The following is a 21,817-nucleotide window of genomic DNA, read 5'->3' on the forward strand; positions in this document are numbered from 1 at the left end:
AGTCAAATTGCAACAATTGCTAAACACATTATCTAAGAGATAATAGTTATTTTTACCACGAGTTCCCTGAAAAATTACTTTTCCATTTCTGTCTACAGTGTCACATCTATTTGCATTGAAGACAACTTTATGGCCTTTGTCACAAATTTGACTAACAGAAAGAAGATTAGCAGTCATACCTTTAACGTATACTACATCATGGATTTCAGGAACTCCAGGTAGTTTGATTGTTCCCTTCTTTCTTATATAGCAACAACTCGCATCTCCGAATGTTACTGGACCTCCTTCAAAATCGCTTAAATTCACAAACCACGAAAGATCTTCAGTCATATGTCGGCTACATCCACTATCAAGGAACCATTGAAAGGGTGATGTTGATTTTATAGCAAAAGCTCCCATACTAACACTACTAACCTCATTGGGTTTTCTTGTTAAATTTGTACACCTTTTGAGAGAAGATAACAGTTGTTCAGCTTTCTTGTGAAGATCACTAGCAACCTTTAAACTTTTCTTGAAAGAAGTACATGTATGTTGAAAATGATTATGAGAACCACAAAACATACATACACCAACATCTTTAAACTCATATGAGAAGTTATGAGTCGTATCAGGTTTCACAAAGCCTAAACCTCGCTTATCTCCTGACTTTCAACAATTCTTCATGGAAGAATTAAAGGAATTTTTCATATCCATTGAAGAAACTTTGACAGACTTCAAATTCTTATAATTTGCAATATCTGCAACAATATCAGAATTGATCCGGATTTGTTCGTCCAACTTCTTATGGAGAATAACTTGCTCTTCAGAACGTTCTCGAAGATCAGATTTTTTGATATAAATTTCGCAATGAAGACCATCAATTTTCCTTATCAATCGTTGTTTTTCTAGACAAATATTTTTGATGATTTTTTCTAGATCAAAGCACTCAACCTCATCGATGGTTTCTAGAACACACTCGGAGTTGAGTAGATCTAATTCTGGTGAAGCTTTTATAGAGACTTTACTATCCATAGAGTCAGATTGCTACAAACACAGAATTATGAGGTCTTAAACGTGTTTGCCTGCTCTCTTACCAATTGAAAAAGAGGGGGTCTAACAACCACAACCAATATTTCGTTTAGGCAATCTGTATGGACTAACTCCAATATAAGTCCAAGAGAATCAACTAGACAGTCAGACTTAATCAAGGAAATATCCAAGAGTTATATCTCAATTTCTCAAATCAATCTGCAATCGAACAGATAGATATTTGTGAGACGGATAAATATGAGAAATAACTTGGATGGTATCAAAGACCAATATCCAAGCGTCAATCAATTTCAATAATCAACCAAAGGTTGGATTTACCAATTGATTGAACTACGCACAACCTGTGATATTTCAATTATATAATCAAATATAATGCGAAAAAGAAATAACACAGACACAAGAAGTTTTGTTAACGAGGAAACCGCAAATACAGAAAAACCCCGGGACCTAGTCCAGATTTGAACAACACACTGTATTAAGCCGCTACAGACTCTAGCCTACTACAAGTTAACTTCGGACTGGAATGTATTTGAGCCCTAACCAATCTCACACTTATTAAGGTACAATCGCGTTCCTTATGCCTCTGAATCCCAGCAGGACTCTACGCACTTGATTTCCTTATCTAATCTCACCCACAAATAAGAGTTCCTACGACCAAAAGTCGAAGACTTGATAAATAAATCTGTCTCCCATAGAAAAGTTTGTTTGAATAGATAAATTTGTCTCCCACAGAAATACCTACGAGGTTTGTTTCGTCTTTTGATAAATCAAGGTGAACGGAACCAATTGATAATCCGGTCTTATATTCCCGAAGAACAACCTAAAAATATCAATCATCTCACAATAACATAACTATATGGTAGTAGAACAAGTTATTGTGGAATCACAAAGAATGAGACGAAAAGCTTTGTGATTACTTTTTATATATTACCTATCGGAGATAAATATCGAGCAATTCTTAGAGAACATAGTACCCAATATGATAGAACAAAGTAATATCAGAACACGCAACTACAGAGAAAATAGTTGGGTGTGGCTTCAGAATCCCAATGAAGTCTTTAAGTCGTTAACCTATAATGGTTTTAGGAAAAATCTAGGTTAAAGGAGAATCGACTCTAGTCGCAACTAGTATCATGCAGGAGGTGTGGGGATTAGGTTTCCCAGTTGCTAGAGTTCTCCCTTATATAGTCTTCAAATCAGGGTTTGATAACTTTGGAACAAAGCAATCAATATTCACTGTTAGATGAAACCTGATTCAAGCTAATATATTTCCACCGTTATATGGTCTTTAGCTTGTTACACACAAATGAAATATAACTTCATTTAGATATGGGTAACCGTACCTAAATGTGTATATTGAGTTGGCTCAATAACAATTAACCGAAGTTAGCCATATGAACACTTTTCTCTTAACCTTGTCCATCTTAACACTTCCAGATCAATTGATAATCAAATCAATCTAATTGTATTACTCATAGAGTTGTTCAATTTTTTATATTCTCATAGAAGTATACAAGATCACACAACTGAAGCAAAATCGGATTGATTCAAAAGAATAATTTCATGAATATTTTAGCCACGGTTTGCAAAGATTGCATTCTTTAATTTAAAAATGTATTTTTTCATGAGTATGAAATCAAAATTTCCCGATTTTAGAACTTGAACCACTTAAGTTTGCAAACGGGTATGCAAATTTAAGTTCGGGACATTGGTCACAAGCCGGCAGTTTTCAAACGGGTACGTAAATTTTAGCTCCGGACCGAACTCAGTTGAAACCGTTCGTGAATGGGTACGCAAACTTGGTTCCAGGACTTTAACTTTAAATCAGTTTGCGAACGGGTATGCAATCTTAAGTACCCTGACTTAAACAGTTGAATAAGTTTGAGAGAAGGTATGCAAAGTTCCGGTCCTGAATTCCGTCAAAACAGTTCGTACACTAAGTACACAAACCGTAATTTATCCAGACATGGGTTTTAGCTCTTAACTCCCATTTCAATCATTGAAACATTCTTAGAAGACGACAATAAGAATTTTTCAAGTGATCGAATGATCAATACGAAACATTCCGATCCTACATCAAATGACTGTCTCACACAAATCATGTAAGATGTTACCAGGTGATTTTCACATAATCATCTTTTGACTTTCGTCAAGAATAATGATGAAAGTGGTTAAAGGAAAAAGCTTTCCAACACATATTTCGAGAAAGAAATAATCGAGTTAAACTTATATCGAAATATCAAATGTCTATAATGTAAAGTCTATATAGCTATACTACTTTGTCTCAATAGGAGATAGAATAAAATAGACTTCTGAGTGATATATGAGTTCAAGTCTCCACATACCTTTTGTTGATGAAGTTCCACAAGCTCCCCTTAGTAGTTCTTCGTCTTCAATCGATGAACGCCGTGAAGTCTAAAGCTCAACTACACATTCTATCCTAATCCGAGACATACCTATAAACTAGACTATAAATCAAGACTTATAGTTTTGAAAACTAAACTTGACAAGCAAGCTTGAGATAACAACGCTTGTGAGGTCGACCAAGCAGTGCTCTAACAATCTCCCCCTTTGTCAATTTTAGTGACAAAACTATCAATACATATGGATTACAAAATAAATAAACTTTGTAGCTTCTCATACAAATGCTTGATTTTCTTGGTTCTTCAACATTCCTTGAATTATTCGTCACTCCAAGTAATACAGTGATTTTGAACGTGTTCAACTCAGCATCATAGTTGTTGAAGATCCGTAGCCATAACAATAATCAACAAGATTGTTTTCATATTATTATACAGTGTCATAGTATTATTACACTACATCAAAGTTCAATTGTATCACAACTTTGAGAATAATACTATGGTGATATGTATCACCCCACCTTAGTCAATACTTCATCTCACAATGAAAACCACTCCCCCTTACATAGTGATCTGTAAACCATATGTATATGTAGTGTGAACTACAAAATAATTCTCCCCATTTTTGTCAATATAAATTGGCAAAGGTACGAAAACTAGCGGGATCATAATGAAATTCTCAAAGAGATACTTCCTGACTAATAGAGAACATATCAACTTTGTTTCGATGATTTCACATAGTCGAAACTTAGTGTATTCATCAAGGAGTTTATAAAGATACAAGATAACTCCTATAATATTCCACAGCCGCACTCCCCACAAAGATTTTCCAATTAAGCACAAGTTCAATTAAGAACTCTTCCCCATAAAATGCCATTCCCGAAAGAACAACAAGAGCGACCTTACTTTTACAAGAAAAGAAGGATTTCTTTGGACATTTTGATACTAACCAGAAACAAACTACTACTACTAGAAACAAATGAGGAATTCAAACAATACTTCACTGAAACTTCAAGCTTTTATTTCCCAAAAGATATTGATAGATCCATGGGCAAGAAAACAGTTAAAAATCTAATGTACCAAAACAGCACCGATAGACTGACGTAAGTGTTGAAACGTAGCAGTATATAGAGGTTTGGTGAGAATATCAGCCAATTGTTGTTCGGAAGACATAAATTCCATATTAATGGTACCATTTTCATCGAGATCTCTAATAAAATGATACTTGATGTCGATGTTCTTAGTTCTTGAGTGTTCAACAGGATTCTCAGTGATGCGAATCGCGCTAGAGTTATCACAATTTTTTTTCATTATTCCAGTGTCAATTCCATAATCAACAAGCATTTGTTCAAACGCATGGTGAGTTCAAACGCGCTAAAATATGACAACCAAACTTGACATACCAACGCGTGGTGAGTTCAATCGAGCTATGCTCTAACAATATGTCTAGAAGTGTTCTTATAGATTTGTTCAAATACTGATTATCTCATAGAAAGAATTATGGTGCATCTGAATATATTCGACTAGGTGAGTATGTGTACTGGTACGTGTACTTACTTCCAGTTCGTGAGTTATTTTTGTCATGGTATGTATACCGGGTGTGTGTACCCTTAAGACAAAAACAATTCAAGAGTCTACAGATCTTTTTGGTATCCATACTAGGTATGTGTACCTTCCTGAGTTCACGAGTCAACAAATCTTTTTGGTATCCATACCGGGTATGTGTATCAAAGCTGTTTCCAAACTATAGCTATGCCGGTATGTGTACTTGGTACATGTACTACGGCCCCTGACCTATAACAGTTACGCCCAGCTGGTATGTGTACTGTCTTGTATCCAGATTTATAGTAGTTATGTATCTCTTTATTAATCGATTTGAAACATTCCCGAAAAACATCAATTACATATATCACTGTTCCAGGCTATTTTCAAGTGATTAACTTGAATCATGATTTAAGTCATAAACAATAAATTATTCTTAACCAAATTCATCAAGTTTTGAATAAATGTTCTTAAGCTTAGTCATTCATATTTCGAGAATAATCATCAAGATAAACTTGACTCGAAATTTCTATTGTGCATGTAAAAGTCCACTTAGTCATGCGACTTAGTCTCATCGATAGAAAGGTGAAAACTTGAGTAATAGGTTGGTTCTGTCTTCACTTACCTTTTGTTGATGAAATTCTCCAAATACTTCAGTTGATCTTTTCCTTCAAACGATAGAATGCAGTGATGTCTGGTACTCAACTACACACTTCTATCATAATCCGAGACTTGACTAAATGTTGACCACAAATCAAGATATAGTTTTGATCAACTAAATTTGACAACAATCTTGAGATAGCAACGCTTGTGAGTTCGGCCTAGCAATGCTCTAACACCTAGAACTATAGTTGACCGTCTTTACAGTTAGATTTTTTTGATTAATATTTAATTAACGGCACCGATGTAAGACGTGAGAATTAAAAATATCTCAGTTCTAAATTCCTCTCTCTGTTTACTTTCTTTGTTTCACTTAAGATAAAAAAAAACCTAGAAAAATAGGAAAAACCTAATCAATGATGTGAAGAAGAGATGTAGAATAATTTAGAACCATGTAGAGATTTGAATGGAAAAGTATTAATGGTAACCGTACCATCGTTTGAAAACCCAAGATAGGATTTTGATGCAATCACTAATATTCAACTGAAGTTAAGATTTAGGGTCTCAGGGGACTGGTTCAAATTGACAGTATTCAATAGAGAAACTGTGAAGAAGAAAAAGTATTGGAATTCTCTTGTTTGAATCAAGTATAACTGACCCTCTATGAAAAAACACGTTAACGGTTTGATTTATGAATAAACTAGAGGTGTTGATAAGGTTTCTGATGGTTTTGGGGGTTTAGGATTATGTTTTCTATATATTATATAGAGTGTTGCTATTAGGTTCCTATTTTGAATAAGTGATGGTTTCAAATGTTGTTGTAGATTAGCTTAATGAATGTGCAATGTATTGATATCAATGAAAATGAGTAATCTTTGTGTTTTTGTTTGATTTCTTTGTCAAATTTTTTTTTATCATGTTGTCTTATAGATTCAATTAAAATTTGAACGCAATAATTTGTGTTTGGATGGTTTGAGGATTTAATATGGATATTTATTCATATGTATCTAATCCATCTTTATGATTCACGAGTAATCAGTAGACAGATAACGAAAAGGTTACTCGGGTAAGAATTCAGAAATGGAAGAAGACGGGAACGTAAAAGAAGGATGGTATAGTTAGAAAATAAATCCAAATCTAAGTTTAAGTCAGTCAGTTTCTAATTTAACCATATTTTTAACAGTCAAGACGGTCAACTATGGTAATAAGATCCAAACTCTAATTTGAAATTTTCTAGGACCCAAATATAATTTTGGTCACAAAGTTGGGACCCAGAGTCTAAATATCCCAAAAAAAAACTTATTTTCCTGGTGAAGGAATTTCTAAGGGACTACAGGACAGAATGATATAGAACTATTTCGAAGTAAATCTAAAATCTTCTTATTCAGATGTTTTCTATAATGTCTAAATTGCTCTTATTATGTGTTAATGGAATAGTTGAGTTGATTGAGTGTTGGTAATTCAATTAGATTAATAAGATTAAAGTTACAGATTAAAATTAGTGTCGTTATATTAAAGTTAGGTATGTAATGAGTGGCATTTTCGATCATGAAACTTTTTTTAACGAAAATCAGTTGGGAATTGAAAGAAAATTTAGCCGATTTTTATGGTATTCTTCAAATCACAATCGTTTTAGGTTTTGATTTTTCTACGTAGCCGACTGTACTGAGTTGACTGGGTTATTTAATATTTTTCTAGATAAAAAGAAATTTACCAGCCTCCGCCACGTATCCGACTAGAGGACTTCCGCCCATCACCAACTTCGTACCAATAGACAATGTAGTTGCAGGAAATCCTACACTACGCCCCTCATATGATTTCATTATTGATTAGCACATTTTAGGTTTACACTCTTAATTTTATTGATTAATTTCTGAATGTTCTTAAAAGAAAGATAAAGAAGTCAAGAATGATCTCTACTCTCAACTTTCTCTCTCCTATTTACTTGTTTCTTACTCAAAAAAGATCTCTCTCTCCCTTTACAACTCGAATGACTATTTATAAGGAAATACATAGTGGATGACAGCTAATCTTTCCTTTATTTTCGGATATGGTTTGCGACATTCTCGCAACCTTACAAATGTTAATTTCGCAAGCTCTCTAATTTTCGCAGGACTATCATATCTTTCTCATGATCCTTGCTGATGTCGTTTCTGAAATTGTTCTGCGACGCTATTGTGCTGTACCATTGATAATTTCGCTGAGACATAATTGTTGCGAGATTCTGATCCTACATCTTGCCTCTTCTCATATATTCTCTACAAAGTAGAGAATGATGTGAGAAATGCTGCAGCTGTTTATCTTTTCATATTCCACATTTATCACACGTACTCTCTCTTCCATTTATTTCTTGACACGTCTTCTGTAAACGTTACTTTTCAACCGCTTATATCTTTCCGTATTAACCGTGTTTATTTTCTCGAGGAAAAATTCCCTCTATATATATTCCTTCTCACTCTCTTTTTTCTTCTTTTTATTTTCTCTGCAACTTCATCGTTCTCTTGCAAACTCCATTATTGCAACTTTTCTTATTTCTTCTTAAACCTTCTTCAGTTCTTCTTCATCTTCATACTAGATCTTCATAGTTCGTAATTTTCTTCGAGACAATCTCCTGCTATTATTTTTCATGGATTCTTCAAGGTTAGTCTTCTCTTTTCTTCTTTATAAGTTTTGCTGAATTGATATATTTGAAATTGATCTTGTTTATTTCCTTATTTGATGTTGTCTATGTGATTCCCATACTCTTATTATTTCAGCAAAAGCGGTTCCAACACTAAATTTACAGTTCATAACCCTAATAATCCCAAATCACAGCATGAGGTTGTCGCACATAAAATAAAGTCTGCGAATTAGAAGGTAGTAAGAAACACTATCTTTTTCTAATAACAATATTGTTGCCTCTGTTTCTTATCTGGATTGTAATTCGCAGGGTGATAAAGATCTTCATAAACCTCACAAGAAATATCGCCACCTTAAAACTATTCCAACTTCCGTTCCCTTCCACCTACTCATTTCTTCCAAGTCTCCTGCAACATCTTCGCAAGATAAACCTTTATTTTCAATTCGCGAAAATGCTGCCTCTGATTTCATTTCTTCCAAATCTCTTGTGACATCTTCGCAAGATAAACCTTTATCTCCAACTCGCGAAAATGCTGCCTCTGATTTCATTTCTCCAGTTGACCTTTCTATGATTGAAATTCCCCTTGTGGATCCTTCTGCGAATGAAACCTCTTCTCTTCCCATTGAGAATGTTTCTCAACCTTCTGTCTCTACCAGCTCTCTACCAAGTCTCTTCCTCTGTCAAAAGAGACCGTGAAAGGGAAAGATATTGCTTTCAAAGTTTTATCTGAAATTCTGGATGACGGAATGAAGTCTTCTACTGATCCCATTAAGTCTAATGTTTGCGAAATTCTGAGCACGCATTTGGGTTCTGGCAGAGCTGCTTCACAGACAGCTTTAGAAAAAGAATGTAATGCTCTTCGTCTTGAAAATCAGAAGCTTCAGAATGTTTTGCTGGATCGTGACAATCTTCGCAAGAAGAATGATGAATTAAGAGGTATGATTTATTTATCTATGTCTTTAATTTACCTTTTCGATGGTTTTATCCTTCCCATGTTTAATTATCCTTTAAATCCCTCTTTCGCATGTTAAGCATTAAATCAGAAACGAATAATGGAGAAATATCAATTTGAATCTATTGTTGAAGAAGCCCGTGTTGATAAAGAAATCTTGATGGATCAATATAACCAATTAGATAACCTCTATTCATATTTTCTTGATCAGATAAATAATCTTACCAATGAAAATACCCAATTAGTTCAATGAAAAGATCTATTAAGTAATGAAGTATCTCGTCTTTCATATTCTTTAACTAAAGCTAATTTAGGGATGGAAACTTTATCAGATGAGAATAAAACCTTATCTCAAGAGAAGCGAACTTATTTAAACAAGATGGCAATATCTTCGCAACAACTTAGTATTCTCCAAAAAGTATGTGCTGACCAAGAGAAATCTCTTCGCTCTTTGAGAAATGAACTTAAAGAAGTAACAGAATCATCTATCGCTGAAAGAGATACACTCATTCAAGGTAGAATAGCTGTGAAGGCAAATAATCTTAAAGAACAATATTCCAAATTAGAAGAATCTTATTCTTCTCTTGCGAAGAAAAATGCCTTTCTTGTTTCTAAAGAGAAAAATCTTCAGTCTCGACTTAAAGGTTTAGTTGGAGATGAATTTGATGACGCAATGGACCATTGAGAGAATAGTTGTATATCCTTGATTCAACACCTTATTTCGCAAAAGGAAGGTAGTCATAATAGTTTGACTGCCTTAATTATCTTTTCTTTGTCATATCTCTCTGAATTCCTTATCTTAATAAAATTTTGTATTCTATTTTTCGCAGAGCCTCAGAAGAATCTTCATTCTTCTATTTCTGATTTGGAGGCTAAATATGCTAAAATTCGCAAAGAGAATGCCTTGCTCGTCTCTACCCTTACTGGTTCTCGCGACCGAGCAGAAAGAAGACTTGATTATCTTGCTTATTTTAAAGATATTCAAGATAGTAATTATCAAAGAGCACTTCTTCGCCAAGTTCATCTCCGGGCTGAAGTCCTTGTAAATGACATCTTACTGTCAACTCTCTTCCTCTTACATCAATTGATCCTCTAGAAGTAGATGATGATGAAGTTCCTCGTCCTGCTGATAGTGATTATGATTACGAAAGCGGTGCGGAGGATAATTTCCTGGAAGATGAAGAAGAGGTTCCTTCTAAAGAAGTATCTGCTGGTGTTAATCAGAATGAGAAAGAAATTTCTCCTGAAGGAGTAATTGCTGGCGATAATCAAGATGCTAGTCATGGCGAAGATCAAAGCCGAAATGAAAGAGAAGCTTGCGAGAATGTTGGCGAAGAATTTCTGTATCTCTCCTGCTACTGCCTTAATATGAACGCTGAGCTTCTTCTGCTTTGTCTTCTTGACTGTCTTTTTTATCACTTTTGAGAGTTTACATTTTTCAATCGCCTTTGGAGTCACTTTTCCTTTAATATTTTGTTGATACAAAGATTGCTTCTTGTGTATCGATTCCCATACTTGCCTCTCATTATCTTTCTTGCAAAAAAAAAAATATCTGTTATGAATGATTATCATTATTTTTTTTTATCATATGGTCTTATTTTTCCTTCCTAATTACAGGTCTTATATATGCCCATCTCTTGTCATTGCCGACAAATCGCAGGACGTCCTTGCACTTCATACAAACCCATTGATCTTTTCTACCTTTTTTTTTGTATTATGGCCTATTCAGAATGTTGCGACAATATGAGCCTAAATATTCTTGCGAAAATAAAGCCCCCATGACATTGCCGTCTCTGCGACGAAATCGCAGGACGTTTCGCATTTCATGCGAAAACCCATTGATCTCGTCTTATCCTTTTCTTTGTTTTTTCCTCTTCAGGATTGTTGCACAAATATGACAAGCCTTAATATCCTTGCGAATAAAAACCTCATGACATTTGCGGTCTTAAGACACTTATCAGCTCCCTAATGGAGGGTCCGCCCTTATCTCCCCCTGGTTGCCCCTTCAAGGAGGCGTACTTCTACCATACAAGGTTAGCTCCTCCCATCCAGTCTTAACAACAACCAGTTGTTTTCGCAGCCTCTTATCCCTTTTTCCTATAGGGCTTATGGTTACGAGACTGCAGCCTAAGTGGGGTTTTCTTCAGGCCGAGTGCAGTATGAGCCAAGACTTGTCAAGAATGGCAAGGACGCTTCAAACGCCCCCGGCACTCTTGAATCAACCGTGTACCTCGGCGCCTTGATCAGATTCTGCACTCCTTGGGAGAGTCCTTATTACCTTAGTTTCCCAACCTAAGTCATATGCTTAAATTGAGAATCCAAGGTGCCTCTCCCGGATGGGCTTTATTGACCCTAAATCTCCATGACTCAGGTTCCGGTGGCGGTGTAGCCTTTCCCTGAGCCATGTAACAGGTACCCTCTAATATGACGTACTTTAGGTCTTACATTTTCCTCTTGCGAAATTTTATTCACGAACTAGGGTGTACGCCATAAAGGTTCGCCCCTTTCTTTTATGTCATTGTTCTGTGGTTATCTCTGCGACAATTTCGTATATCATGATCTTCTTTTGATATTAGTAATTCTGCAATTATTCTTTCAGAATTCATAACTTCTCAAAGCTTCTTACTGATAATATCTTTTCAAATACAACCTGTTCCATGGTTTGTCTAATCTATGACCAACATCTCTTCCTTCTGGATCCATTAATCTATAAGCTCCTGTTCCAACTATCTCCTTAATGATGTAAGGTCCATCCCATTTTTTCTCTAATTTTCCACCATTTTCTCGCTGATATATTGGTGTTTCTCGCAGAACTAAATCTCCTGGTTGAAATTCACGTATTTTGACACGTTTATTATATTCTCGAGCTAATCTTCGCTGATAATTCTCCATATGTTGTAAAGCTTTTTCTCTTCTTTCTTCTAATTTATCAAGTTTGTTTAAAATTAAACGCGCACTAAGATTTTTCTCCCAAGCTTCTCTTTTTGTTGTCGGAATAACAACCTCTGTTGGTAACACCGCTTCAACTCCGTATGTTAAACAAAAAGGTGACATTCCAGTAGCTTCTCTTCTAGTTGTATTATAAGCCCATATGCATTATGTACTTGTTCGCACCATGCTCTGTGATGTCCTTCCAATTTCTTCTTTAATATATCTGCAATTGTTTTATTTGTTGCTTATACTTGCCCATTAGCTTGTGGATACAAAGGAGTTGACTTTCCACACTTTATCTTGAATGCATTAAGTAACATTTCTATGTTTTTCTCCTCAAACTGTTTTCCATTATCAGATACCAACTGTGCAGGAATTCCAAATCTGCAAATGATATTTTCGAATATGAATGTAGAGATATCTTTGTTGCGAATATGTTGTACTGCCTTTACTTCTGTCCATTTTGTGAAATAATCTGTTGCGACTATTAAGTATCTTCTTTGTCCAGTTCCTGGTAAAAATGGCCCCACAATGTCTAAGCCCCATTTTCCAAAGGGCCACACACTGGTTGAAGACGACAATGGTGCTCCTGGTGCATGTATTTTCTTTCCATGCCGCTGACAATCTTCGCAACGTCTTGATATTTGTTTTACATCTTCATGCATGTATGGCCAGTAATAACCTTGAATTTTTGCTCTATGTGCCAAAGATCTTCCTCCGCTATGATTGCCAGCATCTCCACTATGTAACATTTTCAACACCTTTTCTTCTTCCTCTCGTGTCAAACATCTGAGTGATGGTCCACTGAAGGATTTTCGGTATAGCAACCCATCTCTTAATTCATAATTCGTTGCTCGGTTTTTAACTTGTGTGTTTCCAATCTATTTTTTGTTCTCCTTTCGCCAAATATGCATGAAGTTCATTCTAGTCTGCGACATTGTTTATTTGTTCTTCTTTTTCATTATCTATTATCACATCACATCCCTCTTTTTTATTTATTGATGGTGACAAGTGTTTGTATTTTTATGCATCTCGCAGTTGGATCTGTCATCATGCTTGAGATGAAAGCAAAAGCGTCTGCGAGTCTATTATCCTTTCTTGAAATGTGCCTCCATTTTATCTTGGGATTTTCGCTGATAATTCTTCAACCACTTCTTGTATTTCTTCAAGGATGGTTCATTTGTAGTATACTCTCCTTTTATTTGGCGAATAACTAGCTGCGAATCACTAGTGATCCTGGCATTTTCTAGTTTCATTTCTATTGCGAATTTTAAGCATGTATCACAGCTTCATATTTGTTTCATTATTAGTGGATGCAAATTCCAATCTGAATGAAAAAGCCATCTTTATTCCTTCTGGCGAAATTAAAACAATTCCAATCCATTTCCTTCTCCATTTGATGATCCATACCAATATTTCCCATCTATTTGGTTCTGTTAATAAATCTTTTGGATCTCCATGTTCTTCTTCTACATCCATCTTCTACTGCTTCATCTTCTTCTAAAGGAAATTCTGCCAAGAAATCCGCAACAACTTGTGATTTTGGTGAAGACAAAATTTCATATTTAATATCAAAGTGGCCTACTTGTGCATTCCATCTCTCCACCCTTCCTGATCTTTTAGAATTCTTCATCACTGATTCAATTGGTACTTTTGTTAATACCTTTATCTTGTGTGCTTGAAAGTATATGCGGAGCTTAAATGATGCATAAACTAATGCTAAGATTAACTTTTCAATCTTTGAGTAATTCTTCTCAGTATTAAAAGTTTTGCTAATGTAATAAATGGGTTTCTCCACTCCTGCGTCTACTCGCAATAACACAACACTTAATGCATGCGACGTTGTCGCAAGGTAAATCAATAATTCTTTCTCCTGGTTCTGCCTTTTGTAAATAGTTGTATTCATAAGATGTTCTTTGATTCCTTGAAAAGCCTTTTCACATTCATCACTCCATTTAAATTTTGCACCCTTCTTGAGTATATCGAAAAAATATTTGCATTTGTCTGATGATCGCGAAATGAATCTCCCCAGCGAAGCTAGAAGCCCATTCAACTTTGTACATCTTTTATTGTTGCTGGTGTTGGCATGTCACGAACTGCTTGCACTTTTTCTGGATCAACCTGTATTCCTTCCTTTGATACAATGTAGCCTAAAATTTTTCCCGATGCAACTCCAATAGTACACTTCTCAGGATTCAATTTAATGTTATACTGCCGCATTTGTTCAAAAATCTCCCTCAAGTCTTGTACATGGTCTTTAGCTTCTTTACTCTTTACTAACATGTCGTCCACGTATACTTCTAATGTTTTATGTATCCATTTGCGAACACCTTCTCTACCATTCTTTGATATGTCGCTCCGCGTTTCGCAAACCAAATGGCATTTCGTTGTTTTGTAACAATAAAACCTCTAGGAGCAAAGAAAGCAGTATGTTCTTGATCTTCTTCAGCGAGAGGGATTTGGTTATACCCTTTGTACCCATCTAAAGATGATACCCTCTCATTTCCCGCTGCGTATTCCACCATTGAGGAATATCTGGTAACGGCAAAACTATCTTTGGGGCAAGCTTGTTCAAATCAGTGAAATCTATGCATCCTGATTCCCTGTTTTTTTGGGACAATGATCATCTATTTCCATCCATTCTGGGTATTTAGCTTCTTTATAATTTCTGCCTCAAGCTTTTCTGTCTTCTTCTCTATTTGGGAATGGTAAGTTGTTGCAATTTTTCTTTTCTTGTTTAAATGGTCTCACATTTTTGTTAATCTCCAATTTGTGGCATGCAATTAATGGATCTATTCTGGTATCTCATCCATGTTCCTGCGAAAATATCTTTATATTCTCGCACACAAGTTAACAATTCTTTCTTCTTCTTCTATATCCATTTGGGTTCCATTCTCAACATAGAGGTTCCTCCACAGTCCCAACATTTATTTCTTTTGTTGGTTAGCGGCAGTGTAACTGGGTTTAAGTTCTCCCATTGGTGTTGGTTCTTTTATTGCTTTTATGGGTCTTTCCCCTTCTTCCAAAATTTCGCTGGGTATTCCTTTGCCTCTTTTTCCCCTCATATACTCTAAATTCTTCTTCCTTCTTGCTTCCATTGCCAAATTTCTGCGAAATTGTTTCTTTTTTGCTGTTCTTCATAATGTTTTACTTCAATTTGATGACATAATTTCGCATTGTAACATCTCCTCTAATTTCACCTATTCCATTTGGAGTGGGGAATTTAATACATTGATGCAACGTTGATACCACATCTTTTATCGCATGTATCCATGATATTCCATAATAACATATTATATGGCGATCCATATCCACCACGCACAATGTTACATGTGTTTCAATTTCTCCAAGTGGAATTCGTACCACTATTTCTCCTTTAGGTTTGTGTGGATTTTTCAAAGCCGTGAACAAAATATGTTGAGATGGACATTTCTTCGTCTTTAATAGCTTCCGGAATGCATGATAAAATATTATATCAACTGAACTTCCTGTATCAATTAAAGTTTGTTCAACATCCATTCTCCTGTCAATTTTATTGTTGTCTCCTTCTTTCCGGTGTAATAGGCACTGTGATGACCAACGGAGATGTATGGTTCAATTTTCTTTTGATATTTCTTCCGCCCATGAACGCAATTTTTTGCTTTCCCAATCTTCAAGGGTGATGTTTTTCTACCGCCATAACTTTCTTTCCTTCAAAATTTCGTTTATGTATTCTTCCTTTGATGTTTCATGGAATTCATTGATCAAACTTTTGATATTTACACTCCAATCTTTTGCCATTTTCTAATTCTATTCATCTTTCTTCTAACTGATTCACTGATTTATTTAATCACTTTCTTGATTTGATATTCTCAATCAACAATCTTCAACTTTCGATCTTCAATCTCCCTGTTTCTAGCGCCATTATGTAGTGCAGGAAATCCTACATTACCATTGCCGGATTTTTATCCCTCGGTTTTGTTTAGCATTTCCGTTCGGGGAAATTAGGGGGAGACCCAAGAAAAATAATATTCTCGTTCTCAGGCCCACAATTAATTTTGTATACCGTGACACCTATAATTATATGAAATTATTATATGAATCAATACATAACTGTTTATGCATACTATCTTTTCAGGCATAACTTGTTATGCATACTATCTTTTTCAGGGGTATAATTGGCAGCGCAACTTGGACATAACATATCTAAAAATCCGCGCCTTAGAATTTTACAAATTTTATATCGTTGGAAAATCTTTTTAAAAGAGCTACGCAACGAGTACAAACAAGAATATCAAAAAAAAATTAACGAAAAAATCGGAGGTGATCCTCATTTTAGGGAAATTTTTTGAAAACTTGATACTTAACCATTTTGCAGTCACCAAAAACGATGCATAACACATTCTGCAGATGCATAACGAATTATGCAACCATTTTTTCGACTGCATAACAAGTTATCTATCTGCATAACAAAGTTATGCATCTATAACAAGTTATGTAACCATTGTTTTGGTTGATTTTAGCCGTACATATAAAAAAATTGATGCATAATGCAGTATGCATCCATATTTACGGATGCATATCAGGTTATGCATCTATTTTCTCGATGCATAATGCATTATGTAGCCATATTTTCGGACGCATAACAGGTTATGCAGGTTTTCTGGACTGCATAACAAGTTATGCAACAAATTTCGTAGATGCATAACAGGTTATGCATCCATTTTCACGAATGCATAACATGTTATGCAGACAGTTTCTCGACTGAATGACATGTTATGCAGTCATAACCACATCATCATCTTCTTTCATGTTTCATTAACTCCCACGCAAACCATTATCTTTCAGTTATTCGGGGGCTCTTGGTCAAAATCATGTATTTACACCATCATCTTCTTTCATGTATTTACACCATCATCTGCAATTAAACCTTCTTCACAACTCATCCAGTATTGCTTACTCCAACTCAATTCACGGCTGAGAGTTTCATAAAAATCTGAAATTCATTTCAAAATCTTCATTGAAAACAAGTTTTGATCATAAATCTATGATGACCAAACCGTGTTCTACAAACCCATTTAGGGATTTTTGCTGCTACCATTAATAACAGTAGTGAATTTAAATTGTAATGAAGAGAATCGGTAGTAAGAGTGTTCGTCGTTAATTCGAAGAAGAAGACGATTTGGTGCTGCTGTTGAGATCAATCGAATTTAGGCATGAATTTGTTCTCGAAATCAGTCGAATCTATCCCTTTTTCTGAGATCTAGGTATAGTGGAGACGAAGAAGAAGAAGAAGAGAAAAAAAAAAACAGAATTTTATATATTTTGGGTTTGAGAATAAATTTCTTTCAGAATTTGGATGCGCGTCTGTAGTTTTGGGAGCGTGTGTTTCACAATAGAAACATCAGGGAGAATGGATCTCCCTGTAGTTTTCACTTTCCGTTACTGTTATGATTGGGTGCCTGGGCAAATACACATCTTATCTACTTCCACTTAGATGGGCCTCCTTCTCCAAATTCGTGGTACGGAAAAAATAAAATTATTTTCTGAAAAAAAGAGGAAAAATTGAAATTATATCCCTTCTACTTTCTTCACTCTCAATTTTCTTCTTCTTTTCTTTCCTCTCATATTCCCTTCTCTCTCCTCTCTGTTTACTCTCACACACACATTCTCTAATCCATCCCACAATGGATCATTAAAAAGATCCATGTGGTTATCACCATCATCATCCAGTACTACTGCTCACTTCCACTGATCAAATTCCAGAGATCTCCACTTCTCAAGAACCGAAAAAAAAAAAAAAGAAACATAAAAAACGGTACTTTTTTTTGTTTAATTTGATTCCATTTATGTTTTTCAGATCTATCAAATTTTTCATGTATACTAAATTTATTATTTTGTAGTTAAACTTAGTTAGTTAGATACACCAGTCATTAGTTAATCTAGGGCTTTTTTTCAGTTCATTACAAACCACATGATGAAGAAGATCTAAGGAGATAGATAATAGATAAATACACTGTCTTAGATTTTTTTTAGGATTTTAGGGTTTTATTGAGTTTGATGAAACTAAGACTATGTTTAATAAAATCATAAAACGAGCTAATCGTAAAGGTTCTAAAGCGGATGCGAATGAACCAGCTTCATATGGATATCCTGCTGCTGGTGGTGGTGGTGGTGGTGGTTTGAGAAACTCTGGATCAGTTTCGACATCGAATGTTACTGTAAATCATTCGTCGAGATCCACTGTTACTTCTACAGCTGGTAATTCACAGCAGCAACAGAGTACTAATCAGAATAATAACAATAATAATACTGTTACATCTGATATTGTCGAATTCTTACCGTTGTTTAGAGATGTAGCTGTATCGGATCGGCAGAACTTGTTTCTAAGGAAATTACAGCTTTGTTGCATTCTGTTTGATTTTTCTGATACGTTGAGATTGGTTCGTGAAAAGGAAACGAAACGGGTGACTTTACTTGAGCTAGTTGATTTTATACAGTCGGGGTCAGGGAAAATTACAGAGAATGTTCAGGAAGAGTTGATAAGAATGGTTTCGATTAATATTTTTAGGTGTTTACCACCGGCTTCACATGAGAATACGGGGTCTGAAACTAACGACCCAGATGAAGATGAACCATATCTGGAGCCAGCTTGGTTGCATCTGCAAATCGTTTATGAACTATTATTGAGATACATTGTTTCGTCTGATACTGATACGAAGATAGCTAAGCGATATATTGATCATTCGTTTGTGTTGAAGCTACTTGATTTGTTTGATTCTGAAGATCCTCGTGAGCGAGAGTATTTGAAGACTATCCTTCATCGTATCTATGGGAAATTCATGGTTCACCGCCCATTTATAAGAAAAGCAATCAACAATATCTTTTATCGGTTTATATTTGAGACTGAAAGACACAGTGGAATTGGTGAGTTGTTGGAGATTCTTGGAAGTATAATAAATGGGTTTGCTTTGCCGATGAAAGAGGAGCATAAGTTGTTCCTTGTCAGGGCCCTTATTCCCCTTCATAAACCTAAATCCGTTGGATTGTACCACCAGCAGTTGTCTTACTGCATTACCCAGTTTGTTGAAAAGGATTATAAGCTGGCAGATACAGTTATAAGGGGGTTATTGAAGTACTGGCCAGTCACAAACTGCCAAAAGGAGGTTCTGTTTCTCAACGAGCTTGAAGAAGTGCTCGAGGCTACTCAATCTCCAGAATTTCAACGTTGCATGGTTCCTCTTTTTAGACAAATCGGCCGCTGCCTTAACAGCTCCCATTTCCAGGTATGCGGTCAACTTTTAATCATATTAAGTATTTTCAAGTCTGCACTTTTCTTTTGTTTTCTTTCCATTTGAAAGGTCATCTTTCTTAATAGTGAAGACAGTTGAGCATATTTGCTCCTTTTAGAAGTGTAGTCGTGTAGATATTACTTTTTGGGAGGAAGCAGTTTGCTTATGTACAGGAACTTTCCAATCACCAATTAATTGACCTCTCTGCTGGCTAGGGGGCAATTTTGACAACACGAATAGTGGACTATACTATCCACTTTTCCTTTGTTCCCCTGCTCTTTTCTTCCTGTGTAATACATGACTTCACTTTTGGTTGCCTAATACGTGTTAAGTGTCATCTCAATTATTTGTGAAGCTTGCTTGGTATATGGCATCAATGTGGTACTGGTGCCAATGGCCATCATGTACTCATGTTGCTTGCATATCGTATTGGTATACTGGAATCCACAGTGTAGTTTTAGTTTTTATCTATTTTAGATTCACTTTGTTTCATTCGTACACTACCCATCATTATAACAAGTTTAGCCATATCTGGATATCTGGTGACAGGCATATTAGTCGTGTTATACACTTCAATTATGTTTAATGTATGGTATTAGTTTTTTCCGATGAGTCGATTCATCTGGCCGTTTAGCTCGTCCATGCTATTAGTTACTAATAGACTAAGAGACTAAAACATTGATTGAATGTATATAAATATCCATTATTGATAATACCTCTCTATGGTTATATTATGAACAGCATAATGCTAGATTGTACTGTGTATCAGGAGTGACATTGACTTGTGCTCAGAGAGTTCCCTACATAGTCAGCTTATGGTTATCGAGCAAGTTGCACTTTTGGATTATATCCTAAGTTCAAATCTGTCCTACAAAATGGTTTTATGATTCATCCTTTTTTTTTTTGCTTGCTGAGATTGAATTTGGATACATATTATTTCTTCAGTAGGGATTGACTTCACTAATTACTAATTAGGACACCCTTTGCATATGTTTCTTAAGTTAACAGTCTTATGGTTGCCAATATTTGTAGTTCTGTCCATAAACTTAGAAATGTGTTATCAATTTATCATCATCCACAAACTAGATTCAGTATTACATCGTGTGCTTTCCCCGTCTTCTCGTGGCTTATTATGTGTTGCTGGTCCAATTTAAGGGGAAAAAATTTGCTCGCGTGCTACTCTAGCATTTTTGATCTAGCAGCATCACAACCAACCACTGGCCATTTGGATGGTCGTGATGATAGTTCCTAAACACTTGATAAGTAAAAAACTTGTCTAAATTGAATGAACTGATCAAATGCCGTTTATATTTCCCAAATGGTTGGTTATGATGCTGTTAGATCAAAAATGCTCGAGCAGCGCGCGAGCAAATTATTTTCTCATTTAAAGTTAATTCATTTATACCAGAAACATACTTGTGTTCTGATTTGGTTGAGATGGCTGCTCCATTATATCACAAGAAGTTCTTTTACCGTGGCAAGATTGATGTCAAATTGAAAGTATAACTCTAACACAGGGCAGCATATCTTTTGTTATTAGGGCAGAGATTCAATTGAACTGCACTAAAAAATACCGAAAAATGCTAGTTGCCTGCCAAATTTTGCCCCCCAAGTTTTTCCCTTGGTAGGTGCCTGTCCATTTTTCGGTTCACCATTCCTAGATCCAGTAGGGTTTAAATCGGTGACACCTAGTGGGGGAAAATTTGGGGGCAACTTTCGGGGGGTAACAAGTAGGATTGCGTGAATAGATGGGAAATTCAACTGGAACTACTCTGCTTCCAAACTTGAGTACTGCTGGACTTAGGACCCTGCTTCCCTACTGATGACCGATTTTTATTTCTCTCTTGAAGTTATGTGGGATTTTCTATTCTGTTCAAGTATTTTGGTTTCTAAGGTGAAGTTGGTGTCTGGGCAGGTAGCAGAACGTGCCCTCTTCTTATGGAACAACGAACACATCGTGAGCTTAATAGCACAGAACCGTAGTGTGATTTTCCCAATCATATATGAGGCACTGGAAAGAAACATGCAAAGCCACTGGAACCAAGCGGTTCATGGACTGACTGGAAATGTGCGGAAAATGTTTGTGGAAATGGATAATGAACTATTTGAAGAGTGCCAAAGGCAGTATGAAGAGAAAGAATCTAGAGCTAAAGGCTTAGAAGAGCAAAGAGAATTAACGTGGAGGAGACTGGAAGAGGTAGTTGCGGCAAAAGCTGGCGGAGAAGAAGTAATGGTTAGCTGATTTGTTAGGCGTCAGGTGACCACTCCAGTTGCCGTCTCTTTCTCTCATGGATGGGTGGATGGACTATTTTCACACTGCCGTCCATCCAATTTGTTGTTGTTCCTTTTTTGAATTTTTTTTTTCTTAGATCTGTCTTTTGGAGATACCCAGGAATATCAAATGTTGATAAAAGACAGTGAGAGATGTAATTTAGAATACCATGATAATGGGGCTGGGAGATTGTTAATGATTTGTGTAAGATTGTTTTGTAGTAATTCTTTTTTTTTTTTT

General features: G+C 35.7%; 1 protein-coding gene across 1 annotated transcript; it reads left to right on the plus strand.

Annotated features, from left to right (window-relative positions):
• The first annotated feature begins 17,609 nt into the window (after window positions 1–17,609).
• LOC113309061 (serine/threonine protein phosphatase 2A 57 kDa regulatory subunit B' alpha isoform-like) lies at window positions 17,610–21,769 on the plus strand. The gene is made up of 2 exons (XM_026557489.1): window positions 17,610–19,299; window positions 21,221–21,769. Exons 1-2 carry the CDS (start codon window positions 18,088–18,090, stop codon window positions 21,545–21,547), a joined length of 1,539 nt encoding a protein of 512 aa, XP_026413274.1. The 5' UTR covers window positions 17,610–18,087; the 3' UTR covers window positions 21,548–21,769.
• Window positions 21,770–21,817: the final 48 nt, after the last annotated feature.

The sequence above is a fragment of the Papaver somniferum genome, chromosome 9, assembly GCF_003573695.1.
Source record: "Papaver somniferum cultivar HN1 chromosome 9, ASM357369v1, whole genome shotgun sequence".
Taxonomy (NCBI): domain Eukaryota; kingdom Viridiplantae; phylum Streptophyta; class Magnoliopsida; order Ranunculales; family Papaveraceae; genus Papaver; species Papaver somniferum.

Coding starts and splice junctions, on each gene's coding strand:
- LOC113309061 (XM_026557489.1), top strand. CDS start 18,088: ATGTTTAATAAAATCATAAAACGAGCTAATCGTAAAGGTTCTAAAGCG. Junction 19,300..21,220: donor TTAACAGCTCCCATTTCCAG/GTATGCGGTCAA, acceptor GTGTCTGGGCAG/GTAGCAGAACGTGCCCTCTT.